The 23,079-nt window shown below is 33.9% G+C and overlaps 1 protein-coding gene across 1 annotated transcript; it reads left to right on the top strand.

Moving 5' to 3' along the window:
* Positions 1-4,331: 4,331 nt before the first annotated feature.
* LOC127728483 (paired box protein Pax-6-like) lies at positions 4,332-11,499 on the top strand. Its single transcript, XM_052235884.1, has 4 exons — positions 4,332-4,482; positions 8,194-8,272; positions 10,378-10,599; positions 11,276-11,499. The coding sequence occupies exons 1-4, from the start codon at positions 4,450-4,452 to the stop codon at positions 11,407-11,409; spliced, it is 468 nt and encodes a 155-aa protein (XP_052091844.1). The 5' UTR covers positions 4,332-4,449; the 3' UTR covers positions 11,410-11,499.
* Positions 11,500-23,079: the final 11,580 nt, after the last annotated feature.

Genomic DNA, 23,079 nt, shown 5'->3' with positions numbered 1-23,079 from the left:
ATATTTGTTATGTTTGGAGGACGTGTTTTTCAACAAACAATCGGCATTCCCATAGGAACTCTTGGTTCAATAGCTTCCTTGTGATGATGTTCTCTCACTAAATAATACAAAATTTGGTGACTATGTTGAACGAATCTATGCCATCGAACTAGAGATAAAGGATACTACAGATACAGTTAAGTCTGCCTCATATCTTGACTTACATCTAGAAATTGACAATGAGGGTCGGTTGAAAACAAAAATTTACGACAAAAGAGATGATTTCAGCTTCCCAATTGTGAACTTTCCATTTTTATGTAGCAACATTCCAGCAGCGCCTGCATACGGAGTATATATATTTCCCAATTGATACGATATTCCCGGGCTTGTGTTTCCTATCATGATTTTCTTGATAGAGGATTGCTGCTCACAAGGAAGCTATTAAACCAAGAGTTCCAAATGGTGAAGTTGAAATCATCCCTTCGTAAATTTTACGGACGCCATCACGAGTTGGTTGACCGTTATGGAATAACCGTTTCACAGATGATATCGGATATGTTCCTTATGTCGTAACTACAATACCCTTCCCTTTTCACGAATGTGACTTACCGAATTAGACTATTTACCGGATTTGTAATAACATAAGCAACACGACGGGTGCCACATGTGGAGCAGTGGAGCAGGATCTGCTTACCCTTCCGGAGCACCTGAGATCACCCCCAGTTTTGGTGGGGTTTGTGTTTCTTAGTCTTTAGTTTTCTATGTTGTGTCATCTGTACTATTATTTGTCTGTTTGTCTTTTTATTTTTGGCCATGGCGTTGTCAGTTTGTTTTCGATCTATGAGTTTGACTGTCCCTCTGGTATCTTTCGTCTCTCTTTTGTGAGCAGCAACCCTCTATCAAGGAAATCATGATAGGAAATACAAGCCCTGGGATATCAAATGGGAGATATATACTCAGTATGCAGGCGCTGCTGGAATGTTGCTACAACGAAATGAAAAGTTCACAATTGGGAAGCTGAAATCATCTCTTTTGTCGTAAAGTTTTGTTTTCAACCGACCACTATGTCAATTTCTAGATGTAAGTCAAGATATAAAGCAGACTTAACTATGTTTGTTGTATCCTTTATCTCAAGTTCGATGGGATAGATGCGTTCAACATAATCAACAAATTTTAAATTATTTAGTGAGAGAACATCATCTATATAGCGTATCAACTGGGAGATATATACTCCGTATGCAGACTTCCCTCTTCTTGCCGACTTGTTCCTTTATTCATATGAGGCTGACTTCATACAGGAACTTCTTAGGAAGAAAGAAAAGAAGTTAGCAGTATCCATTAACTTCATTTTCCGCTATATAGATGATATTCTCTCATTAAATAATTCAAAATTTGCCAAAAGATTTCTATGTTTTTAAGGCAGGTGAGACTAGATCATGCAAACGTCTGCTTACGCTACGTTTCAGTTTATCTAAGTACTAGCGATACTCCTCAATATGCATAAAAAGTCATTTGAAAAAAAAGAAAAATATCAAGTGGAATCATTTGCCACAATTCATAAACGCATAATTAGAGATGTGTTTTAATATCATATGCCATGACCAGTCTGAATTAATCCCATTACAACCGCTACAGGACATAATTTCCATTTTAACTTCTACCATGCAGTTATAAAATTTGGGCAAAATGAAATCATTTGAAACCACTAGGCAAATGAGAAGATTCTTTAAGTGCAATATCTACCCTGCCAGATTGAAGTAATGCAAAATCATCATTTGATTTTTGTGTCATAGTAAATGATTAGTATGGGCAAAGTTTAGATTGTAAAGTGTTTTTTTTTTCAAGTACTGTGAACATTCACAGAGATATAACTGTGAAAAGATAACACAAATTTAATTTTCTACTACAAAAAAAAAACAGCAATAACAAACAAAGAATACATAACATAAAATATTGAATCATTTTTGTGATTTATAAATGTCGAGCAAATGCAAGTATCAAATACATATTTGGATGGCAGATGTTGTCCAAATAGATAAATGGTTAATCATGGTGACTAATATACTAAAATTTGTTACTCGCACACAACCTATATTTGTGGGTTCAAAATTCACATGAAAGTTGACCAAATGCTATGTATTTTTCATCAAAACATACATAAAAGTTACCCTTTTTTATTTCATAAACGCATCTATTTTGACATGTAGAATCCTCACTTGTACGTGTTTTTAGTTTAGTATTCCCTCAACGTGAAAATACACACAAATATACTGAAATCTTGAATTTAAGGTTAAAATTTCAATGAAACTTTGAACTGACCATAACCTCGATAACTGTGGGTCATTCATAGTGAAAAAAAATCAAAGTTTAATATACAATTTAATAAGAGTGTCACAACCCGAAATATCGGCAACGAAAGATGAAAACAACACTATTAGATTTTTCTATTTCTATTTTTTTTCAAAATAAACAAACAAATAGGCAAGAAAAATACACACTAGACACAACATCCAAATTATCTAGACTGATTGTCCGAAGTTCACTAAGTCCAGGATAGAACAGCATACTGGCTTGGAATATTTCATTATGTGCTTGTATTTTTTACACGAGGACAAATATCAACTATTTACCCGACAGAGAAACAATAAGGATTCTTTAATACTTTTACGCATTTAAGGATTCATTTATCTTGGTTTGGGAGTATTATTGAAATCATATTAAATCTGCCATAAGAGGTTTATACCGATAAGGCATATGGAAATTCCATGAAACTTCAGATAAGATCATTTTGAATCTGCCGTTTTCTAATGTCAATTGTATTGCTTCAAATCGCAGAGGTTTTTTTCTTTTTTTGAAAGTATAAATATCTCGAATAATATTTGATTACTGGTATCTAATTGAGACGGTTGAAATAACATTAACGGTACCAGTTTTACTATACCAGATGCGCATTTCGACAATTAATGTCTCTTCGATGATGTTCGAGGTCAAAATATTTGAAAATCCAAAACCTTATTAAACAATTGTTGAAGAGATGATAAAACCAAAATGACAAAAAAAGTAAAGATACGCCCTGACAAGAAATCAGAGCTTATGCATGAGGGAGATACATTCATTAATTTTTAAGATTTCCAAAATTTTATAACAGCTGATTTCAAGAAAACATTATCCGTATTTTCATGCCAGTCCCGAAGTAATGACTACTGGACAGACGATACTTTCAGAAACTAACAGGCCACCAGCTGCAGAGGTATCGATCCAGTGGTAGTAATAATATTAACGGTCCAATTTTACTGCACTATAACAATTATAAATATCTCGTATAATATTTGATTACTAGTATTTTATTGAGAAGGTTGAAATTAAATTAACGGTACCAATTTTACTATACCAGATGCGCATTTCGACAATTAATGTCTCTTCAGTGATGTTCGAGGTCAAAATATTTGACAATCCAAAACCGTAAACAATTGTTGTTGAGATGATAAAACAATAATTTAAAAGGACCAAAAGTAAAGATTCAGAGCTTATGCATGAGGGATACTCGTTCATTAATTTTCAAAATTATATAACAACAAATTCCAATAAACTTTATCCGTAATTTCGTGCCATATTACTGAATACTGGACAAGTGGTACCCTCAGCAACTAACAGGCCGCCAGCTGCAGAGGTAACGACTCAGTAATAATATTAATGGTCAAATTTTACTGATCCAGTACACATTTTAACTTGGCTGATAAAACCAAAAAGGACCAACAGTAAAGCAAAACCCGAACAAATTGTAGGTGTCAGACCACCAATTCACTCCCTCTAATTTAGAACGTTTGTAAAAGTAGCCCTACTCTGACACAAAATAGTGTTTACTTAAAATAACAAACAAATTTGCAGAAATGAAACATATGGTGAAAGAGAAATATATTTAGACCATTTTGAGTCAAAATTTACATGTCTATGAGTTTGCATTAAAAATTGAGGATTAATGCGCTCCATGGTATACTAATTTAAGATTTCCAGAAAACCAGGGGTTATTTTTAGTAGTACTTGTATCCCGAAAGGCAGTTCTTTCTTAGAAGACTTTAAACATGGATTTAAAGTTGGCATGTAGAAAGATGATACATGTACAATTCAAGATATGTTAAACTTAAGGTAAAATATAAAAAAAGCTGTGAAAATTGCAAAATTTGGTTGTATAGATAGGGATTTTGAATTGGTCTGATACCTTTAAAGAATAATAGTCATGTTTGCTGACAATATTGAAGCAAACAATTTTGGACATAATTGTCCAAGTTAAGTAATTTTATTTGCTTTGTTCTATTATAGGAATCATGTTATATTTTTACAGTGGGTCCTACTGGAAAGAGAAAACAACGTCGTTATAGAACAACTTTTACAAGTTTCCAACTAGAGGAGCTGGAGAAAGCTTTCCACAAAACACATTATCCTGATGTGTTTTACAGAGAAGAGCTAGCCATGAAGATAGATCTTACAGAGGCCAGGGTCCAGGTGATTTGAAAATAAAGTTATTGTATCTCCCGTTATAGTATTTGTTTTTATGCAATTTCTGTTTATATATCATGGCAACTTATTTATAATTCAAAACAATGACACCGTAGACGAACGATCTTAACGCAATAACTTGATCATACCACAATGTCCAGTAACAGCGGCCCAAGACGTATACCTTTTCCTCAATGTTTGATTGTGAATGATTAAATTGTCTAGGGCATTTTAAAAGAGTGAACGTTTACATTCAAGGAAGAAAAAGCCTAAACACCTTCCAAATACGTTTTGTATAACTATCTATTTTTAGATCTGATTAATTTAGGCAAGAGTAGTTTTCTTATATGTCCTATATTATATAGTATATTTTTTCTTATATGTCCTATATTATATAATATATTTTCTGAAGAATATGAATAGATTATACATATACTATGTCGTCGTGGTCGCTGCGCTCAGAAGGTGCTGACCAAATTAAAAAAAAATCGTTGAAATGTGATTACATGATGATCATAAGATCGTCTATTCTAAGAGTACTATCAAGAAGGTTTTATTTCCGTTTCGAATGAACATCTTTGTTTGAACTTGCTTATTTTTTTTGGTGACACGGCCAGTTTAAGGGGAACCATTTAAGTTATGTCAATTATGTTTGGAATGCAGTTTTATTAGCATTGGCACATCTCATTCCAATTGATATAATTTTACCCCGCCCCCTCAGTTTTGAAATGTTTTACGATTATGTCAGTTTAGGTCAATGATGATATTTGGTATGCAGTTGTATTATCATTGGCATAGTTCGTTTCCACGGACATTATTTGGCCCTACATCCTCGTTCATGGTCCATTGACTTTTAAGTTTTTCTTAGTTTAAATGTTAAAGAGTTGCCATTTTTATTTCAACATTTGCATTTTACTATCAAAATTACACAAGAGGCGAGTTACTTACATACAGTACTGGTGGAGTTAAAAACTGTATGTAAAACACCATCAATGTCCTCAGCCGAGGCCATCCATCATCATGTGTTTCGACCCCTAGCTCGATACACTCTCATGATGGGGATCAACAGTGGTGATCAATCACTGCGCATTGGTGGTGGGTTTCCAGCTACTACTGTCTCTCTTCATCCATATCCTGCAAGACGCTTTCTCTGCTGTTAGGCCCATTTTCTGAATAGCTGCTCGTCTATGTCGGTCAGTCACTCCTACTGCAGAAAACAACCTCCACACTGACTGTGCAGGGAAGCCTCTGCAGCCAACCTCAACAGGAAAGTTCCATGTCTGTCATCCTCTATCTCTGCACTCTGCCAACAGTCCATCATACTTTGCCCTATTTCTTTCATTGGCTTCGTTGGCACGTCTCTCCAAAGAACCGTCAGCTCTATAATTGCTACATTCTTACTGCCTGAAAACCAGAAAACCATGTCGGGTATTAGGTTAGTTGGTAGAATATCAGGAAATTGCAGCTTCTTTCCTAGATCTACTTCTAACTGCCAATCTCATGCCTGATTTAACATTCCTGACGTGTTTTGTTTACGTTTCTCACATAGCCCCCCTCCTTCACAAACTGAATCTTGATAGGTTTATTTCTTATGTGTTTTGCCACTTTCCTCTGTTTTTCTATCATTTCAGCAAGTCCCCGGAGTACTTGATTGTGTCGCCATGTACATATCTCCCCTGTGTTAGAGCGATATTGCATTCTGAACGTACATGTTGTAGAGTTCCTCTGTTTCCGCACACGAGACAATCTGGTGTTTCTGAAAGTTTCCACATGTGCAGATTTGTAGGTGTTGGTAACACATCAAACACTGATCTTAGAAGGAACTGTAGTTGGAATCGAGGATATCGCCATATTTCTGACCACGTTAGGGATCGTTGTTCTAATTCCCATCTTGGCCAAGCACCTTGGCTCCCTAGTTATACTGTCTTTGCTTGTCTGTTTTCTTCTTCTCTAGATTTTATCTCTCTTTGAACTAGACTTCGTCTCTCTTGGGTGTTAGCGTTTTTCCAGTAGCAACTTTTCGATGTACCAAGGCCCTGACTTGTTACTGCCACTGTTCCTACGATGTCTTAATGCCTCAATCTACTCTCTGCTTCTGAAACTGCTTTAGAGGCTGACCACTTTCGCCCTGTTCTTATTTGGACACCTGCTGTTCTTACTTTGTCATCTCTAGATTTGTTCAATGTCATTACAAGACGAGTTTTGCTAACTTTGAATTCTTTCACTATAGATATTAATAGTAGCTGCAGCGTGGCGGTCCTACGGTACAGTCATACAGTTGTAAAACTTGGTTGAATACCTAACCATTTTCTTAGATGCCTGTTGATGGTTCTTTCAAGCTTCTCAAGTGTTGTCAATGTAATTTCGTACAACATAAGTGGCCATGATATCCTTGGCAGGAGTCCATGTTGGTATATTCATGCCTTTAATTGTCCTGGTAGACATGTCTTGTCGATGTTCCTCATTCCCTCTGATACCTGTTGTTTGATTCTCCTGATATTGTTCTTGTCACTTAAAGATTCATCAAACCACTTTCCTAAGCACTTGATGGGATTGTCAATTATTGTTTAAATGACTTCTCCTTGCACCTTCAGTTCAACTTGGTGTGTGCTCTTCCCTATTCTAGAGCTCTAGACTTCTTTGGCTTGAAAGCCATCTTTGCCCATGTTATTGTCTCTTCCAAGGCCTTTAACAGCCATCTAGCCTGGACATGGGTATCTGTAGTGATGGTTAAATCGTCCATAAACCCTCTATTTGGTGGTAGCATAATGTTAGTTGATGGTTTTGAGCCTCTAGTTTCCCTCTCTCCAGATTTAATTATCATATTCATTCCTATGACAAACAAGATAACAGAGATGGTACATCTATTAACTATTCCTTTTTGTATTTTCTGCCATGTTGTTGTAAATGTGCTTGTTGTAAACCGCAGCTCAATCCCACTGAGATAACTTCTTATAACTCTCTTAAGTGGTCTGGAATATGGTAAAGGTCTAGTGACTCCTGTATCAGCATGTGTGGAATTGTGCCATAGGCGTTGACCAAATCTAACCATACTACTGTAAGATCTTTTTGATTCACTTTGGCTTCTTGAATCAGTTGTGAAATGATGCTTGTATGTTCAATGCATCCTGAGAATCCTCGTACTCCGCCCTTCTGTACTGAAGTGTCTACATAGTTGTTATCTGTCGTGGCATACTTCTAGCCATGATAGAGAAAAAGATATTTCCTTCTACATTTAGGAGGGACATATCTCTGTGTCAACTGTTTATTACAATTAGTTCTTATGCTGTGCTTTTTAACATCACTATGTCAAGTAAGGGGAGGGTTGTCCGCTCACAAACATGTTTAACCATACCACATTCTTTTTCTGGCTGTCTAAAGTCAGGAGTATGTAATTTAGTGGTTGTCGTTGCTTGCTGCCTGTCATATTTGTTTTTAGTTGTTGTATCAGAAATTAGAATGTTGGTTTTCTCGTTTGAATTGTTATACATTTAGTCATGCCGGTGCCTTTTATAGATTTCAATATGGTATGGGTTTTGTTCCTTGTTGTACGTTGACCTAAGGTTGCTAACATTCACGCCATTTGGTCTCTGTTTGGATATTTGTTTTATTAATTGGCAATAATACCACATCTCCTTATCTTTTAGTTGGAATTTAAGCTATACCTACATGTCAATAATATACCTACAGTTATATGAGACTGCTTACAATTTTTAGGTTTGGTTTCAAAACAGGAGAGCAAAATGGCGAAAACACCAAAAACTACTCGAAAGAGACCAGGGATTAAACCAGTCAGGTATTTGTATAGTTATATACCATATAACAGTGTCAAATCTATCTAATCTTTCGAACGGCCTTGCCGTTTGACTGTTGTTATTCTGTTTTTATCATTATGATAATTATGGTTTTAATGTATTCAATCAAATTTTTCGCTTAGTAACAAGAGCAGGAGGTTTTTATTGCTCTGGCTTAACTATAATAACTGAACGCATTTCCTTCACATATTTAAATCTATGCGAGTTTCAATGTTTTGTTGTCGTACTAATTATTAGTGGAAATACTTTCCCTTGACATTAAGCAAGCAACACTCAATCTATCAATTACGATTTAGTTTTCCTACCAATGAAACTGTCTTTTAATTTCGTTTTCATCTTTGTCTGGTTTATCTACTTATATTTAAGCATTTTCTTCTAGACGAATATAAGTTCTATGAAAAACGGATAGGGTCAATTTCTCCTTTAATTGTTTGACGCACAGTGTCAGAAACAGAAAGTTCATTAAACTTACTGGAATTTGAATACTTATACTAAAAGTTTAAATAAAAAGTACAGTTAAAAGATTTATCAAGTTTGCATATATCCATTAAATTTAATTGTGACTAATATTCAGTATTTATACTTTGCTATCGAAGACAATTTTCAAACAATGTATATATTTTTTTAAATAACGTTCCGAAGGACAACCGTTAACAAATGTTGACTTAAGAAGTTAAATTAAATTCCAGCAGAAGTTTGGTTTTGGTTAAGAATCTCCTACTTGTTCATTTTTTTCTCATAATTACTCGACCACCAGAATGCTAACTAGGTGATTGCAGACCTACCTAGGTTCTTTTGATTCTTATGGTAATCACATTTTAATCTTTTTTCTGTAACCTATATATATCTTTATTCTGTCAAACCTTTGCAATTACAATGGTATACAGACACTACATGACATCAATAATACAGACATAAATACATGAATACACAGAGCAAAATATGTACACTATTTACAATTATACTGATAGTATTTAGCCAGGAGGGCACACATGGGAATTTATAAATCTAATGAAAGTACACAGCTTTCTCAATTTAGATTTTATATTTAAATTCATAATTTTCTTAAACATAATTATATTTGGACGATTTACATATTTTTTTATCAATACATTCGTTTCTTTTTACTGACATCTCTGTGCACATCATAATATAATGATACTCATCTCCAAGATCTTTAGCGTTACATAATTTACAATTTCTTCTATCTCTCTGAATATTTGTCCATCTCCCTATCTCAATGGGTAATTTATGGTTGATGGTTCTAAATTTGCATAAAGTATAAATATCACGAAATTCTAAAATATCAAAATAGTTCTCAAACCCAAAAGTATCCTTAAAAATTCGATAATTTAATGTCTTTGAACATGCTTGCACATTTGAAAGCCATGTTTGTTGAAACTGATCTTGGAGTGATGTTCTGATTGTATTCTTTAACCAAATGTCACTAATACATGTTTGAGATAACCACACAAAAGATAATCCCGTTTCATTAAAAATGGATTCAACATGGTTTAACCAACTAAACTTTACATCGTTTTCATTTGACAGCTTAAACAGTAGTTTATAAATGGTCGCTGATAATTTAGTCGGTTTACCACATACTAATTTCACCCAAAATGATACCATACGGACTTTAATATCTAAATTGATGGGATATCGTCCAAGTTCACCATATATTACACAATTTGGGGTAGAAGACTTTAGGTGCAGAAGAAGCTTACAGAATTTTAATTGAACTCTCTCCAGAATGTCGTTATTCCCAAACCCCCAAATTTCACAACCGTACAATAAGACCGGTTTCACTAATTTGTCAAATAAATCTAATTGACAACTAATAGATAACCCATGTTTTCTCCCCTTTTTGATCACCTCATACATTGCCTTTGTAGCTTTTTCTGCTAAGTGTTTTCTACAGTGTTTAAATGTGCCATTTCGTGAAAAATAGGATGGTAATTTGAAGATTTTTTATTAATATTCCTCATTTGGTGCTGAATGTGCGGCGTATGCAGCTAGACTTGGCCATTGTGCACAAGCATAAAAAGATTGCACCAAGATGATCTTAGCTTGTCCTCTCCTATTTCAGCAATGCCAACAACAAGAAAAGCAGAAAGGTCAGCGGTTATTCGTGGCAATACTGCCTCTACTCTTACTCAGCTTTCAAATGTGCCACCGCTGCCGCTTTCTGGGATGTATTTCCATGGGAATATGGAATGGTCGAGGTCATTTGGCAGTAGTTTAACAAACCAAATGCCTTCTTATCTCCATGGTGGCTTTAGGTATGACAGACGACAACCCCAAAATGGAGGTAAGAAATCAAAGAATCAATGTAGAATGCAGCATAGAAAAGGTAGTAAGAACATCAGGAAAATGGATAAAATCATATCAGATAGATGGATAATTTATTCTCTCAAACAAACTGACAATGGTACAAAGAATTAAGGAAACATAATAATTTAACAAACAATATCACCAGGGGCGGATCCAGGATTTTAGGTTGGGAGGGGGGGCGCAAACTTAAATTTTCGCCGAGCGTAGCGAGGCGAAATCATTTTTGAGGTAAAATTATCGAAATATTCTTTATTAAGCTGAGGACAACCCATGCTTTGCAAATTTGAGGGGGGGGGGGGGCATGCCCGCGACGCCCCCGCATGAATCTGCCCCTGATCACAGTATAAGTTTATGAATTGCAAATCGGAAGAGATAAGTCAAAGTAAGACTAAGGGATAAAAGCAAATGTCCTGTAAGAATGTAATGTAACATAATTGAGAAAATGTTTAATTTTTTTTTTATTAACAAAGTATAAAAGTTTTCACATACTAGTACATTGACAATACTACTGCGGAACTGAAGTCCGCTACTGCTGCATGAACAAATGTAACGGGAGGTTGCGCCATTTTTTACTTAAACACAAAAGTAGCAATGGGCAATTAACTGCAGATATAGTTAATTTTAAATGTAATACATCAATTAACATATTTCAGGTGTCTCACTACCTCAGTGTAATGACTTTCAATATTCGGCAGCTAACAGGGGTTTAGATGGACTGTCTCCTACACAAGGATTAACACAGCTTAGACTAAGAGCTAAAGAACATTCAATAACCATGACACAATAGAATGGCATTTATACGATTAGTTAGCAGGACCAGATAGCTCACTACACGACGTTAAACTTTGGAGGCATTCAATAAACAACTGCATGTTTAACTCTTAGTCAAATAAAATGACTCATTAACTGAGAGTTATTTCTTTTGCTTGTAGATCTATGTTCTTTCGTTTACCTTTTGTTAGTCGATTGATTGAGATTAAATGTGGAAGGATTGAGATAAAAAAAACCAACACATTTTACCATGCCATAATATACTTATTATGCCTGTATCCGTGGTTGTCTTTTGTCATATTCAAATATTTATGGTAATTTGGAGAAGGTAGGTTTTTGATACTCTCTGTTATATTTATTCACACAACTGTTTTTTGTTTACTCGGGACGACTTAGAGCTTGTCATATTGCATAGACACCTTTCTATGACCTCTTCTATTTACTCCGACTAAAGTTATTCAGAGACACCGCTTGTTATTTTAAAGCCTTCGTATGGCAAGCCGTTCTCATCAAAACTATTTTTAAACCCTTTTTTCGAAAAAAATACACACTGAGAATTAAAAAAAAACACACTGAAATTTAAAAACCAAAAATAACACACTGAGAAATCGAAATTAGACACTGATATTTAAAAAATGAAAAACACACACTGAGAATTTAAAATTACACACTGCGATTTTAAAAAGACACACTGAGATAAAATAAATTGAAAAATACACACTAAGAATTGTTAATTACACACTGAGATTAATATGCACATTACTAATGAATATTCATGAGATGAATAATTTAATAGATTAATATCTTGGTCTCCCGAACTCTCGTCATTTTAATGAAACGTGGTTCCTTCAACCAACATTCGTAATAAATTTCAAGACTTTATTAAATTAACATCGTTTTTAGATCACCAGGGCCCGAAGGGCTCCATGTGAGCTTATGCCATCACTTGGCGTCCGTCGTCGTCGTCGTCGTAAACTATTTCAAGAATCTTCTCCTCTGAAACTACTGGGCCAAATACCTTCAAACTTTAACTGAATGTTCCTTGGGATATCTAAGTGATAAATGGGTCATGATCTATCTGTTATGAAATTTTCAGACAACCCATTGTTAGGTTACTGTTGGAAATAGTTTATTTTTATTAACTTTTACTGTTTTTAGTTATTTTTTAAATTTCATAATAGATAGAGAGAAAGTATAAATGGCAATAAATGTTGTGCTAAGTCAGATCTACAAATAAGTCAACATGATCAAAATAGTCAATTGACCCCTTAAGGAGTTATTGCCCTTAAAACGTTTTTTTTGTACATTTTTTGTGAAAGTCTAATTACTTTTTCAAAAATATTCTTCTCAGACACTTCTGGGCCAAATACTTCCAAATCTTAACTGAATGTTCCTTAGGGTATCTAATTTGTAAATTGTATCCGAAGTTTTGATCCATCAACAAACATGGCCACCATGGCTAAAAATAGAACATAGGGGACAAAAGCAGTTTTTGGCTTATATCTCAAAAACTACAGCAGTTAGAGCAAAAGTGAAAGGGAGTTAAAGTGATAAATGGGTCATGATCTATCTGTTATGAAATTTTCAAACAACCCATTGTTGGGTTACTGTTGTAAATAGTTTATTTTTATTAAATTTTACTGTTTTTAGTTATTTTTTTTAATATTATAATAGATAGAGAGAAAGTATAAATGGCAATAAATGGTGTGCTAAGTCAGATTTATAACTTGGTCAAAATGATCAAAATAGTCAATTGACCCCTTAAGGAGTTATTGCCCTTAAAACGTTTTTTTTGTACATTTTTGTGAAAGTCTAATTACTTTTTCAAAAATATTCTTCTCGGAAACTTCTGGGCCAAATACTTCCAAATCTTAACTGAATGTTCCTTAGGGTATCTAATTTGTAAATTGTATCCGAAGTTTTGATCCATCAACAAACATGGCCACCATGGCTAAAAATAGAACATAGGGGACAAAAGCAGTTTTTGGCTCATATCTCAAAAACTACAGCAGTTAGAGCAAAAATGAAAGGGAGTTAAAGTGATAAATGGGTCATGATCTATCTGTTATGAAATTTTCAGACAACCCATTGTTGGGTTACTGTTGTAAATAGTTTATTTTTATTAAATTTTACTGTTTTTAGTTATTTTTTTTAGTATTATAATAGATAGAGAGAAAGTATAAATGGCAATAAATGGTGTGCTAAGTCAGATTTATAACTTGGTCAAAATGATCAAAATAGTCAATTGACCCCTTAAGGAGTTATTGCCCTTAACACGTTTTTTTTTTTACATTTTTTGTGAAAGTCTAATTACTTTTTCAAAAATATTCTTCTCTGAAACTAATTGGCCAAATACTTAAAAACTTTAATTAAATGTTCCTTATGGTATCTAGTTTATAGATTGTACTCGGGGATTTGATCCATTCAAAAACATGGCGGCAGTTTCTAAAAATAGAACATAGGGGTCAAATGAAGTTTTTGGGTATCAGCAGTAAGAGCAAAACAGACATAGGTGAAAGTGTTAAACAGGTTTAGATCTACCTGTCAAGTAATCTCATACCAATAGGACAACTTATTGTTGGGCTCCTGTACAGAAATAGTTAATTTTTAGGAAATTTTACAGTTTTGGGTTGTGTATTATTCTTAAATATTATTACAGAAAGAGAAAAAGTGTAAATGACAAAATTGTTCAGCTAAGGAAGATCTGCAAATAAGTCAAATGCCTGAAACTGAAATTACAGGTGAGCGACATCAGGCTCTCGTGAGCCTCTTGTTTGCTATCTCATATTCATAAGTGTACGTGTTGCCTATAATTCAGATTATTATTAACAGTGTATCGGGATTTTTTGCTTAAAACTGTTTAAGCATGGGTCCCTTTTCAAAATCTTTCAACTGTTACCCTGATTTCGCAAGGTAATCTTTTATATTTTTGTTACGTTTATATGCTATAATAGGCACTTGGGTAAAAAATTCACTGCATTGTTTGTCTTTTTGCAGATTGTTCCAATGTTTTCTTATAATTCTAATAAAGTTTTTCACCTATTGGTTATATTTTGTAATGAGAGTAAGGGTATTTTTCTTGTCCTATTGGTCTTTAATAACGCAGTTTTTCTATACGTTGTATTTCGAATGTTTTTTATAAAACATTTGGCGCCAAATTGAAGGACTAACGAGTTCTGTCCCCTAGTTGTTTTAAGCTTGTAATAGATTCAGATTATGTATGCTAATTAGATGTGTGCGCATAAAAAGTGCGCACAAATCTCCGTGTTTAATTTTAAATTCTCAGTGTGTAATTTCAAGGATTACTATACAAATACTTGGTAATTTCAAATTATCACTGTGTGTTTTTCAGTTTATTTCATCTCAGTGTGTCTTTTTGAAATCTCAGTGATTAATTTTCTATTCTCAGTGTGTAAATAAACTCATCATTGATACCAGGATAAAAATTTGTATTTGCGCCAGACGCGCGTTTCGTCTACAAAAGACTCATCAGTGACGCTCGAATAAAAAAAAGTTAAAAAGGCCAAACAAAGTACGAAGTTGAAGAGCATTAATATTCAATTCTCGTGTGCGTTTTTCATTTGTTGTAATCTCAGTGTGTCTTTATGAAATCTCAGTGCGTCTTTATGATAAGGTTTTTTAATCTCAGTGTATTCTTTTTTAAAATTCTCAGTATACGTGTAAATTTTGTCGAAAAATGGTTTAAACATAGTTTTGACGAGAACGGCTTGCCATACCTTCGAGTGCCAATTAACTGATTACATGGAATGTCGTTGAAAATTTAATCTAACAAGTTTATCGTTCAGACCTATACATTAATTGCTGTTAAAGTTTTGTATCGCCTGCGACGAAAATCGCAGAAGGAGAGACATAGGGATTACAATCCAGTATTTATATTTCAAAAGGTAAAAGACCAGTGGCGTATCCATAAATTTTTATAAGGGGGGAGGGGGGCATATTGACTGGCCCAAAAGGGGGGGCGCCCCATTCATGCTTCAGTGATTCCCTATATATTCAACAAAATTTTTCCCACAAAAAGGGGGCCTGGTCCCCCAAAGGCCCCCTCCTGGATCCACCTATGATCGAAGACCTGGATGCTTCATACTTTGTATGCAGATGCCTTAAGGTTGTTAAAAAAGTCCATTGTCCTTCATCTCATGTTCATGGCCAAGTCAAGAGACTGCTTGAAAAAAATGTTTTGTTTTTGTCATGAGAATTTCTCACTTATTATGAGTGATAGAATAACTATATTTGCAATGTCTACATGTCCGTCAGACAGCGTTCACCTGACCTTGACCTCATGATATGGATCAGTGATCAAGGTTAAAGTAACGTGATTAGGTCCATTTCTCAGATACTTTAAGCAGTATGTAAACTCTATGTGGTGTATAGAATGATTACAAGGGTACATGTCAGCCTGGCAGGTTTCATCTTACCTTGACCTCATTTTCATGGTTCATTGGTCAGTGTTAAATTTTTGTGTTTTGGTAAGTTTTTCTTATACTATAAGCAGTAGGTAAACTATATTTGGTGTATGGAATGATTGTAAGGTGTGCATATTTGTCTGGTAGGTATAATCTGACTTTGACCTAATTTTCATGGTTCATTGGTCAATGTTAAGTTTTTGTGTTTTAGTCTGTTTGTCAATTACCATAAGCAATAGGTCAACTATATTTGGTGTTTGAAATAATGATAAGGTGAACATAGATCTTATTTCATGGATCAAGTCCATATCTCATCTGATTTTGACCGCATTTTCATGGTCCATTGGTCAATGTAATTTTTTCCTGATTTGGTCTATTTGTCAGATACTATAAGCAATAGGTCAACTATATTTGATGTATAGAATGATTGTCTGACAGGATTCATTTGACCTTGTCCTCATTTTCATTGTTTATTGGTAAATGTTAAGTTTTCATGGTTTTGTCTGTTTATCAAATACTATAAACAATAGGTCAACTATATTTGGTGTGTGGAATGATTGTTAGGTTTGCATATCTGTCTGACAGCCTGGTTCGTCTGGCCTGGACCTCATTTTCATGGTTATGTTTGTTTTTTAGATACTGTAAGCAATAGTTCAACTATATTTAGTGTATGGAATGATTGCATGGTGTACATGTTGTCTGGCATGGTTCTCCTGACCTTGACCTCATTGTCATGGTTCATTGGTTAATATTTGATTTATGAAATTAGGTCTGTTTTCAGATAACATAATTATTTATACTTGGTGTATGGTATGATTGTAAGGTGTACATGTCTGTCTGTCAGGGTTCATCTCACCTTGACCTCATTTACATTGATTATTGATATGAATGTTAATTTTATTTGAAACTGACATTCAGACCTTCATAAATTCAATCATGACAAGTAAAGCAGGCTAGACATTTTAGTGTGTTTCACTTGTTAATAATGCATACTGCAATATATGTTTACCTTCAGATCCATGATCAGTTTTCCTGTTTCTGTGTAATGTGGTGAAAAGTGAGGAGAGAAACATCAGTGCTGTTATTACAGAAACAAATCTATTTGATTGATCTTTAAGCAAGATAATTCATTTTAGGCTAAGGTGGCTATCCTGGACCGTCAAAATTTACTCCCATTGACACATTTTTTAAAAAGTCTGTTTTTCCTGTTTTTGAATAATTTACCAATGCTTGTAATGTACATGTAAGTTATCCAGAACATTGGTTAATCCAGCAGTTGCAGCAAATTAGCTTACTATCTGACTTTGGATGAAAGGGGAAATAGTCATGTTTAAGTACATTGTTTTTTTCTCTTTTGTGGTATACAATGTACATAACATTCATAGCTTGATTGGGCAATATAAGTTCAATTGCCAATTTGGGGTATCCAAAACTATCTCCAATAGCAATTTTTAAATGAAATTTCTGTTTCTTGCTTGCTATTTTAAAGTGCAATTTCAAACTTTGCAGACATAATAAGGAAGTACTGCAGAATATAATTATGCAATATTTTTTATTTTAACTGTGTAAAGATGATTCCTTAAAAAATCATGATGAAAGTTAAATTTTTTTGACACATAATCAACTATGTTTCTTCATTATGCCTGACTACACCTCCAAATTTGAATGCAGAAAATTAGTTTATTTATCATTTTTAAAATGTAAAGGTTTTTTTTTTTTTTTATCTTAATGGGGCTAATGTAAATTTGAAGAACTTGGCAGGTTTGTCTTTGAATGATGAAAATTTCCCATTTAAGAGCAATAACTCCTTTAAAGAGCTGACCAACAGTTTTGGCAATATTGACATATCTGTAGCTCTTGTCTTGTGGATCATTTTTTGCTGTTTATAGTATCTCTCTATCTATTATAGTTTTCAAAAGTTTCAAAAGAATAGGCAACAACACAAATAAACTGTTTCTAACCTTTTTGTAATTTTGATAATGCAAATGTTGAAATTAAAATAGCAATACTTTAACATGTAAGTTATGCAAATATTCAAAGTCAATGAAATATTACTGAAGGTACATGGCTAAACAATCTCCATGGAAATGAGATGTGCCAATGCTAATACAACTGCATACCAAATACCATTGACTTATCATTAGTCGTTCCCTTTAAACAAACCTAAACAAAAACATTAACTTGTAAACTATGTAAAAGTTTCAAAGTCAATACACCATGATGAGTGGGTGGGGCTATATAATCTCCATGAAAACAAGACTTAAAAATGCCAATAAATTTGCATACCAAATATCATTGACATTAGCAGTTCATCTTAAACTGATCTAATCACAAACTAAAACATGTAAACTAAGCAAAAGTTTCAAAGTCAATAGACCATGACTGAGGGGGCAGAGCCAAATAATCTCCATGGAAATGAGATATGCCAATGCTTATACAACTGCATACCAAATATCTTTGACCTACCACTAGTGGTTCCCCATAAACTGACCTAATCACAAACTAATACATGTAAACTAAGCAAAAGTTTCAAAGTCAATAGTCCATGACTGAGGGGGCAGGGCCAAATAATCTCAATGGAAATGAAATGTGCCTATGGTAATACAACTCTATACCAAATATCATTGACCTACCACTAGTGGTTCCTCATAAACTGACCTAATCACAAACTAATACATGTAAACTAAGCAAAAATAAATTTGCATACCAAATATCATTGACTTAACATTAGCGGTTCATCTTAAACTGATCTAATCACAAACTAATACATGTAAACTAAGCAAAAGTTTCAAAGTCAATAGACCATGACTGAGGGGGCAGGGCCAAATAATCTCCTTGGAAATGAAATGTGCCAATGCTAATACAACTGCATACCAAACATAATTGACCTACCACTAGTGGTTCACCATAAACTAAACCTAATCACAAACAAATACATTGTTGACGCCTACGCCGGAAACAGCATACCTATGTCTCGCTTTCTGAGAAAAAAATTTGTATAATAATGTCATTTAAGGGCAATAACTCATATAAGGAGTCAACTGAAGATTTCGCTATGCTGAATTATTTGTAGATCTTGTCTTGCTGATCATTTTCTATCTTCTTATTATAGTGTTCTAGATACATTTAATAGGTATCAACACAAAAAAAAATAGTAAAATTAGTCATTAAGGGGAATAAATCCAATAGGAGTTGACTGATGATTTCGGCCATATTAACTTGTTTGAAGATCTTGTCTTGCTAAATCATTTTTGCTATTTTAAGTTTCCTTCTACCTTTTAAAGTTTTCAAGATAATAGACAATAAAATGCTTCGCTGGGCGCAGCTTGATACGACCGCAGAGGTAGAACCCTGAACAGTTGGGGCAAGTATGGACACAACATTCAAGCTTGATACAGCTCTGAATTTGGATTGTGATTAAATATTTGACACAGCATAGGTTTCTGACACAGAAAGAATGTGGTCTAAGAACTTGAATTTTTTTAATTTACCTATTATGGTCCAATGTCCAAAATCAAAATACATGGTTAGATTCAGCATATCAAAGAACCCCATATATTCAATTTTTGTTGAAATCAAACAAAGTTTAATTTTGGACCCCAACTTGGACAAACTTGAAAACTGGGCCCATAATCAAAAATCTAAAAACATGTTTAGATTCAGCATATCAAAGAACCCCAAGAATTCAATTTTTGTTAAAATCAAACTAAGTTTAATTTTGGACCCTTTGGGCCTTAATGTAGACCAATTTAAAAAACGGGACCCAAAATTAAAAATCTAAATACACGGTTAGATTTGGAATATCAAAGAACCCCAATAATTCAATTTATGATGAAATCAAACAAAGTTTAATTTTGGACCCTTTTGACCTCAATATGAACCAATTTGATAGCGGGGCCCACAAATAAAAAATCTAAATACATGGTTATATTCAGCATATCAAAGAACCCCAAATATTCAATTTGTGTTGAAAAAAAAAAAGTTTAATTTGGACCCCAATTTGGACCAACTTGAAAACTGGGCCCATAACAAAAAAATCTAAAAACATGTTTAGATTCAGCATATCAAAGAACCCCAAGAATTCAATTTTTGTTAAAATCAAACTAAGTTTAATTTTGGACCCTTTGGACCTTAATGTAGACCAATTTAAAAAATGGGACCCAAAATTAAAAATCTAAATACACGGTTAGATTTGGCATATCAAAGAACCCCAATAATTAAATTTTTGATGAAATCAAACAAAGTTTAATTTTGGACCCTTTTGACCTCAATATGAACCAATTTGATAGCGGGCCCACAAATAAATAATCTAAATACATGGTTAGATTCAGCATATCAAAGAACCCCATATTCAATTTTTGTTGAAATCAAACAAAGTTTAATTTTGGACCCCAATTTGGACCAACTTGAAAACTGGGCCAAAAATCTAAAATCTAAATACATGTTTAGATTCAGCATATCAAAGAACCCCATATATTCAATTTTGTTGAAATCAAACAAAGTTTAATTTTGGACCCCAACTTGGACCAACTTGAAAACTGGGCCCATAATCAAAAATCTAAACACATGTTTAGATTCAGCATATCAAAGAACCCCAATAATTCAATTTTTGATGAAATCAAACGAAGTTTAATTTTGGACCCTTTGGACCTTAATGTAGACCAATTTGAAAACTGGACCCAAAATAAAAAAAAAATCTAAATACACGGTTAGATTCAGCATAACAAATAAATAAATGTGGTCAAAGATTTTACAAATCTAATGCGCCATACTGTGCAATTAAAGATAATTGAAAAAGATCTTGAAATTTTTCAATATTTGAAATTTGAAAAAAAAATAATATTTGAAGAATAATTCTTTTTAATTTCTGAAATCTGAAATGAGAAAAAATTGACCCCCCACAATTTCTTTTTACCCCCTCCCCCTTTTTTTCCCCCAAAAAATTCTTTCCCTCAAGATATGGTCATAATCTCAATTCAAATTTCCAATGGAGTTTGCAACCATAATTACCCATTTAAATTTACCATAGTGCTAACTTAATCTATTTTATAATAGAATTTAAAATATAGTGTAAAATCTTTCATATGGATATTTTTGTAAAAAAAAAAGATGCAACATTTGCAGATATTTTTACTGGTCTTCCTTTATAAATATGCATTTCTTTAAACATAATTTAAAAGCAGTGTAAGGGAAGTAACCAAAACGTTGTATTTGGATTACCTCCCTTACACTGTTTTAAATTATCTTAATTGTTCATTAACCATTACTTTATACAAAATTTAAAAGCAGTGTAAGGGAGATAATTTCAATGATGTATTTGATTTATCTCCCTTACACTGCTTTAAATTATGTTTTGTACTAAAGTATTTGTCCATTAACCAGGACAACCTTGTTTTTCCCCCTTTTTTGCCCCTAATTCCTAAACGGTTTTAGCCATAACCCCCCCAAAGCAAATCTTAACCATCCCTTTGTGGTATGGAAACTTGTAGTATAATTTCAGAGAGATCCATACACCGTTCCACAGTTATTGTCTGGAAACTAGAAAATGCTTATTTTTGGCCACTTTTTGGCCCCTAATTCCTTAACTGTTGGTACCATAACCCCCAAAATCAATCCCCACCTTCCTTTTGTGGTATTGAACCTTATGGTAAAATTTCAAAGAGATCCATTCACTTAAACTAAAGTTAGAGTGCGAAAACCAATGTGTCTTCGGACAACGACCCCAGACAGCGACGCCAACGTCATACCAATAAACGACCGCAAAAATTTTTTGCGGTCGTATAAAAATGAAATAAATGGGGAATGTGTCAATGGGACACAGATGATGCCCCCGCTTGCATATCATATAAAGTTATAAAGGGATATAACTGAAGAACGGTAAAAGTGACACTACCCAAATTTGTACTTGATCTGAGTTTTGTGGTAATAAGTATTGTGTATAAGTTTCATAACATTTGGTTGAGGCAAACTTAAGTTAGAGAACAGAAACGAAATATTCAGCAATTTTTCCGTTTGTAAAGGGGCATAACTCTGGAACAGTAAGTGACACCACCAAAATTCAAACTTGATCTGTGTTTTGTGGTTATAAGCATTGTATATAAGTTTCATAACATTTAGTTGAGGCAAACTAAAGTTACAGAACGGAAACGAAAAATTCAGCAATTTTTCCATTTGTAAAGGACCATAACTCTAGAACGGTTAAAATGACGCCACCAAAATTCAAATTCGATCTGTGTTTTGTGGTAATAAGCATTGTGTATAAGTTTCATAACTTTTGGTTTAGGCAAACTAAAGTTAGAGAACAGAAACAAAAAATTCAGCAATTTTTCCTTTTGTAAAGGGGCATAACTCTAGAACGGTTACAGTGACGCCACCAAAATTCATCCTTGATCTGTGTTTTGTGGTAATAAGCATTGTGTATAAGTTTCATAACTTTTGGTTTAGGCAAACTAAAGTACGGGGAACGGAAACGAAAAATTCAGCAATTTTTCCATTTGTAAAGGGGCATAACTCTAGAACAGTTAAAGTGACGCCACCAAAATTCAAATTCGATCTGTGTTTTGTGGTAATAAGCATTATGTATAAGTATCATAACATTTGGTTGAGGCAAACTAAAGTTAGAGAACGGAAACCAACTTTGGGATGTACATACGGACGGACAAGGGTAAAACTTAATGCCCCCTCCGCTATGGCAGGGGCATAAAAAAAAAACAGTAAAATTCGTTGTTTTAAGGGCATTAACTTCTATAAGAAGCTGTCCGACAGTTTTGATTTAAATGGACAGAAGGTGCATCTCAACATTTCTGTCCCAATCAGATATTCTCTATCAATAGTGGTTTTCAAAATAGACCTAACCTCCATTTGACCCGTTGTATGTCCTCTTTTTAGTCATGTCAGCCACGTTGGTCGGAAGGCAGAATCATTGAACACATTTAAACTAGATACTCAAAAGCCAATTCTGGTTAAAAAATTCTGACAAGTAGTTCAGGAAAAATCACAGATATAATAGTGGGACAGAAGATGAACGAACAGACGGACAGACTCCCCCATCACTGTATACCCTCCTGCTTAAGAAATATTGTCTACAAAGGATCTTCATGAGAAGAAAAATGTGGCTGCAAAGGCATTCTTTAATAGATTTTTATTGAGGAATATAAGTCAATATTATGTTTAGATACCAGGTTAGCTATACAGGCTCCCTGATGAATCTAGATTCAGTAACTAATGGTTAGCTTTATTATATGACAAGAATTTATTAGAAC

The sequence above is a fragment of the Mytilus californianus genome, unplaced genomic scaffold (genome assembly GCF_021869535.1).
Source record: "Mytilus californianus isolate M0D057914Y unplaced genomic scaffold, xbMytCali1.0.p SCAF_2, whole genome shotgun sequence".
Taxonomy (NCBI): Eukaryota; Metazoa; Mollusca; class Bivalvia; order Mytilida; family Mytilidae; genus Mytilus; species Mytilus californianus.
This window is presented reverse-complemented; position numbering and strand designations above follow the sequence as displayed.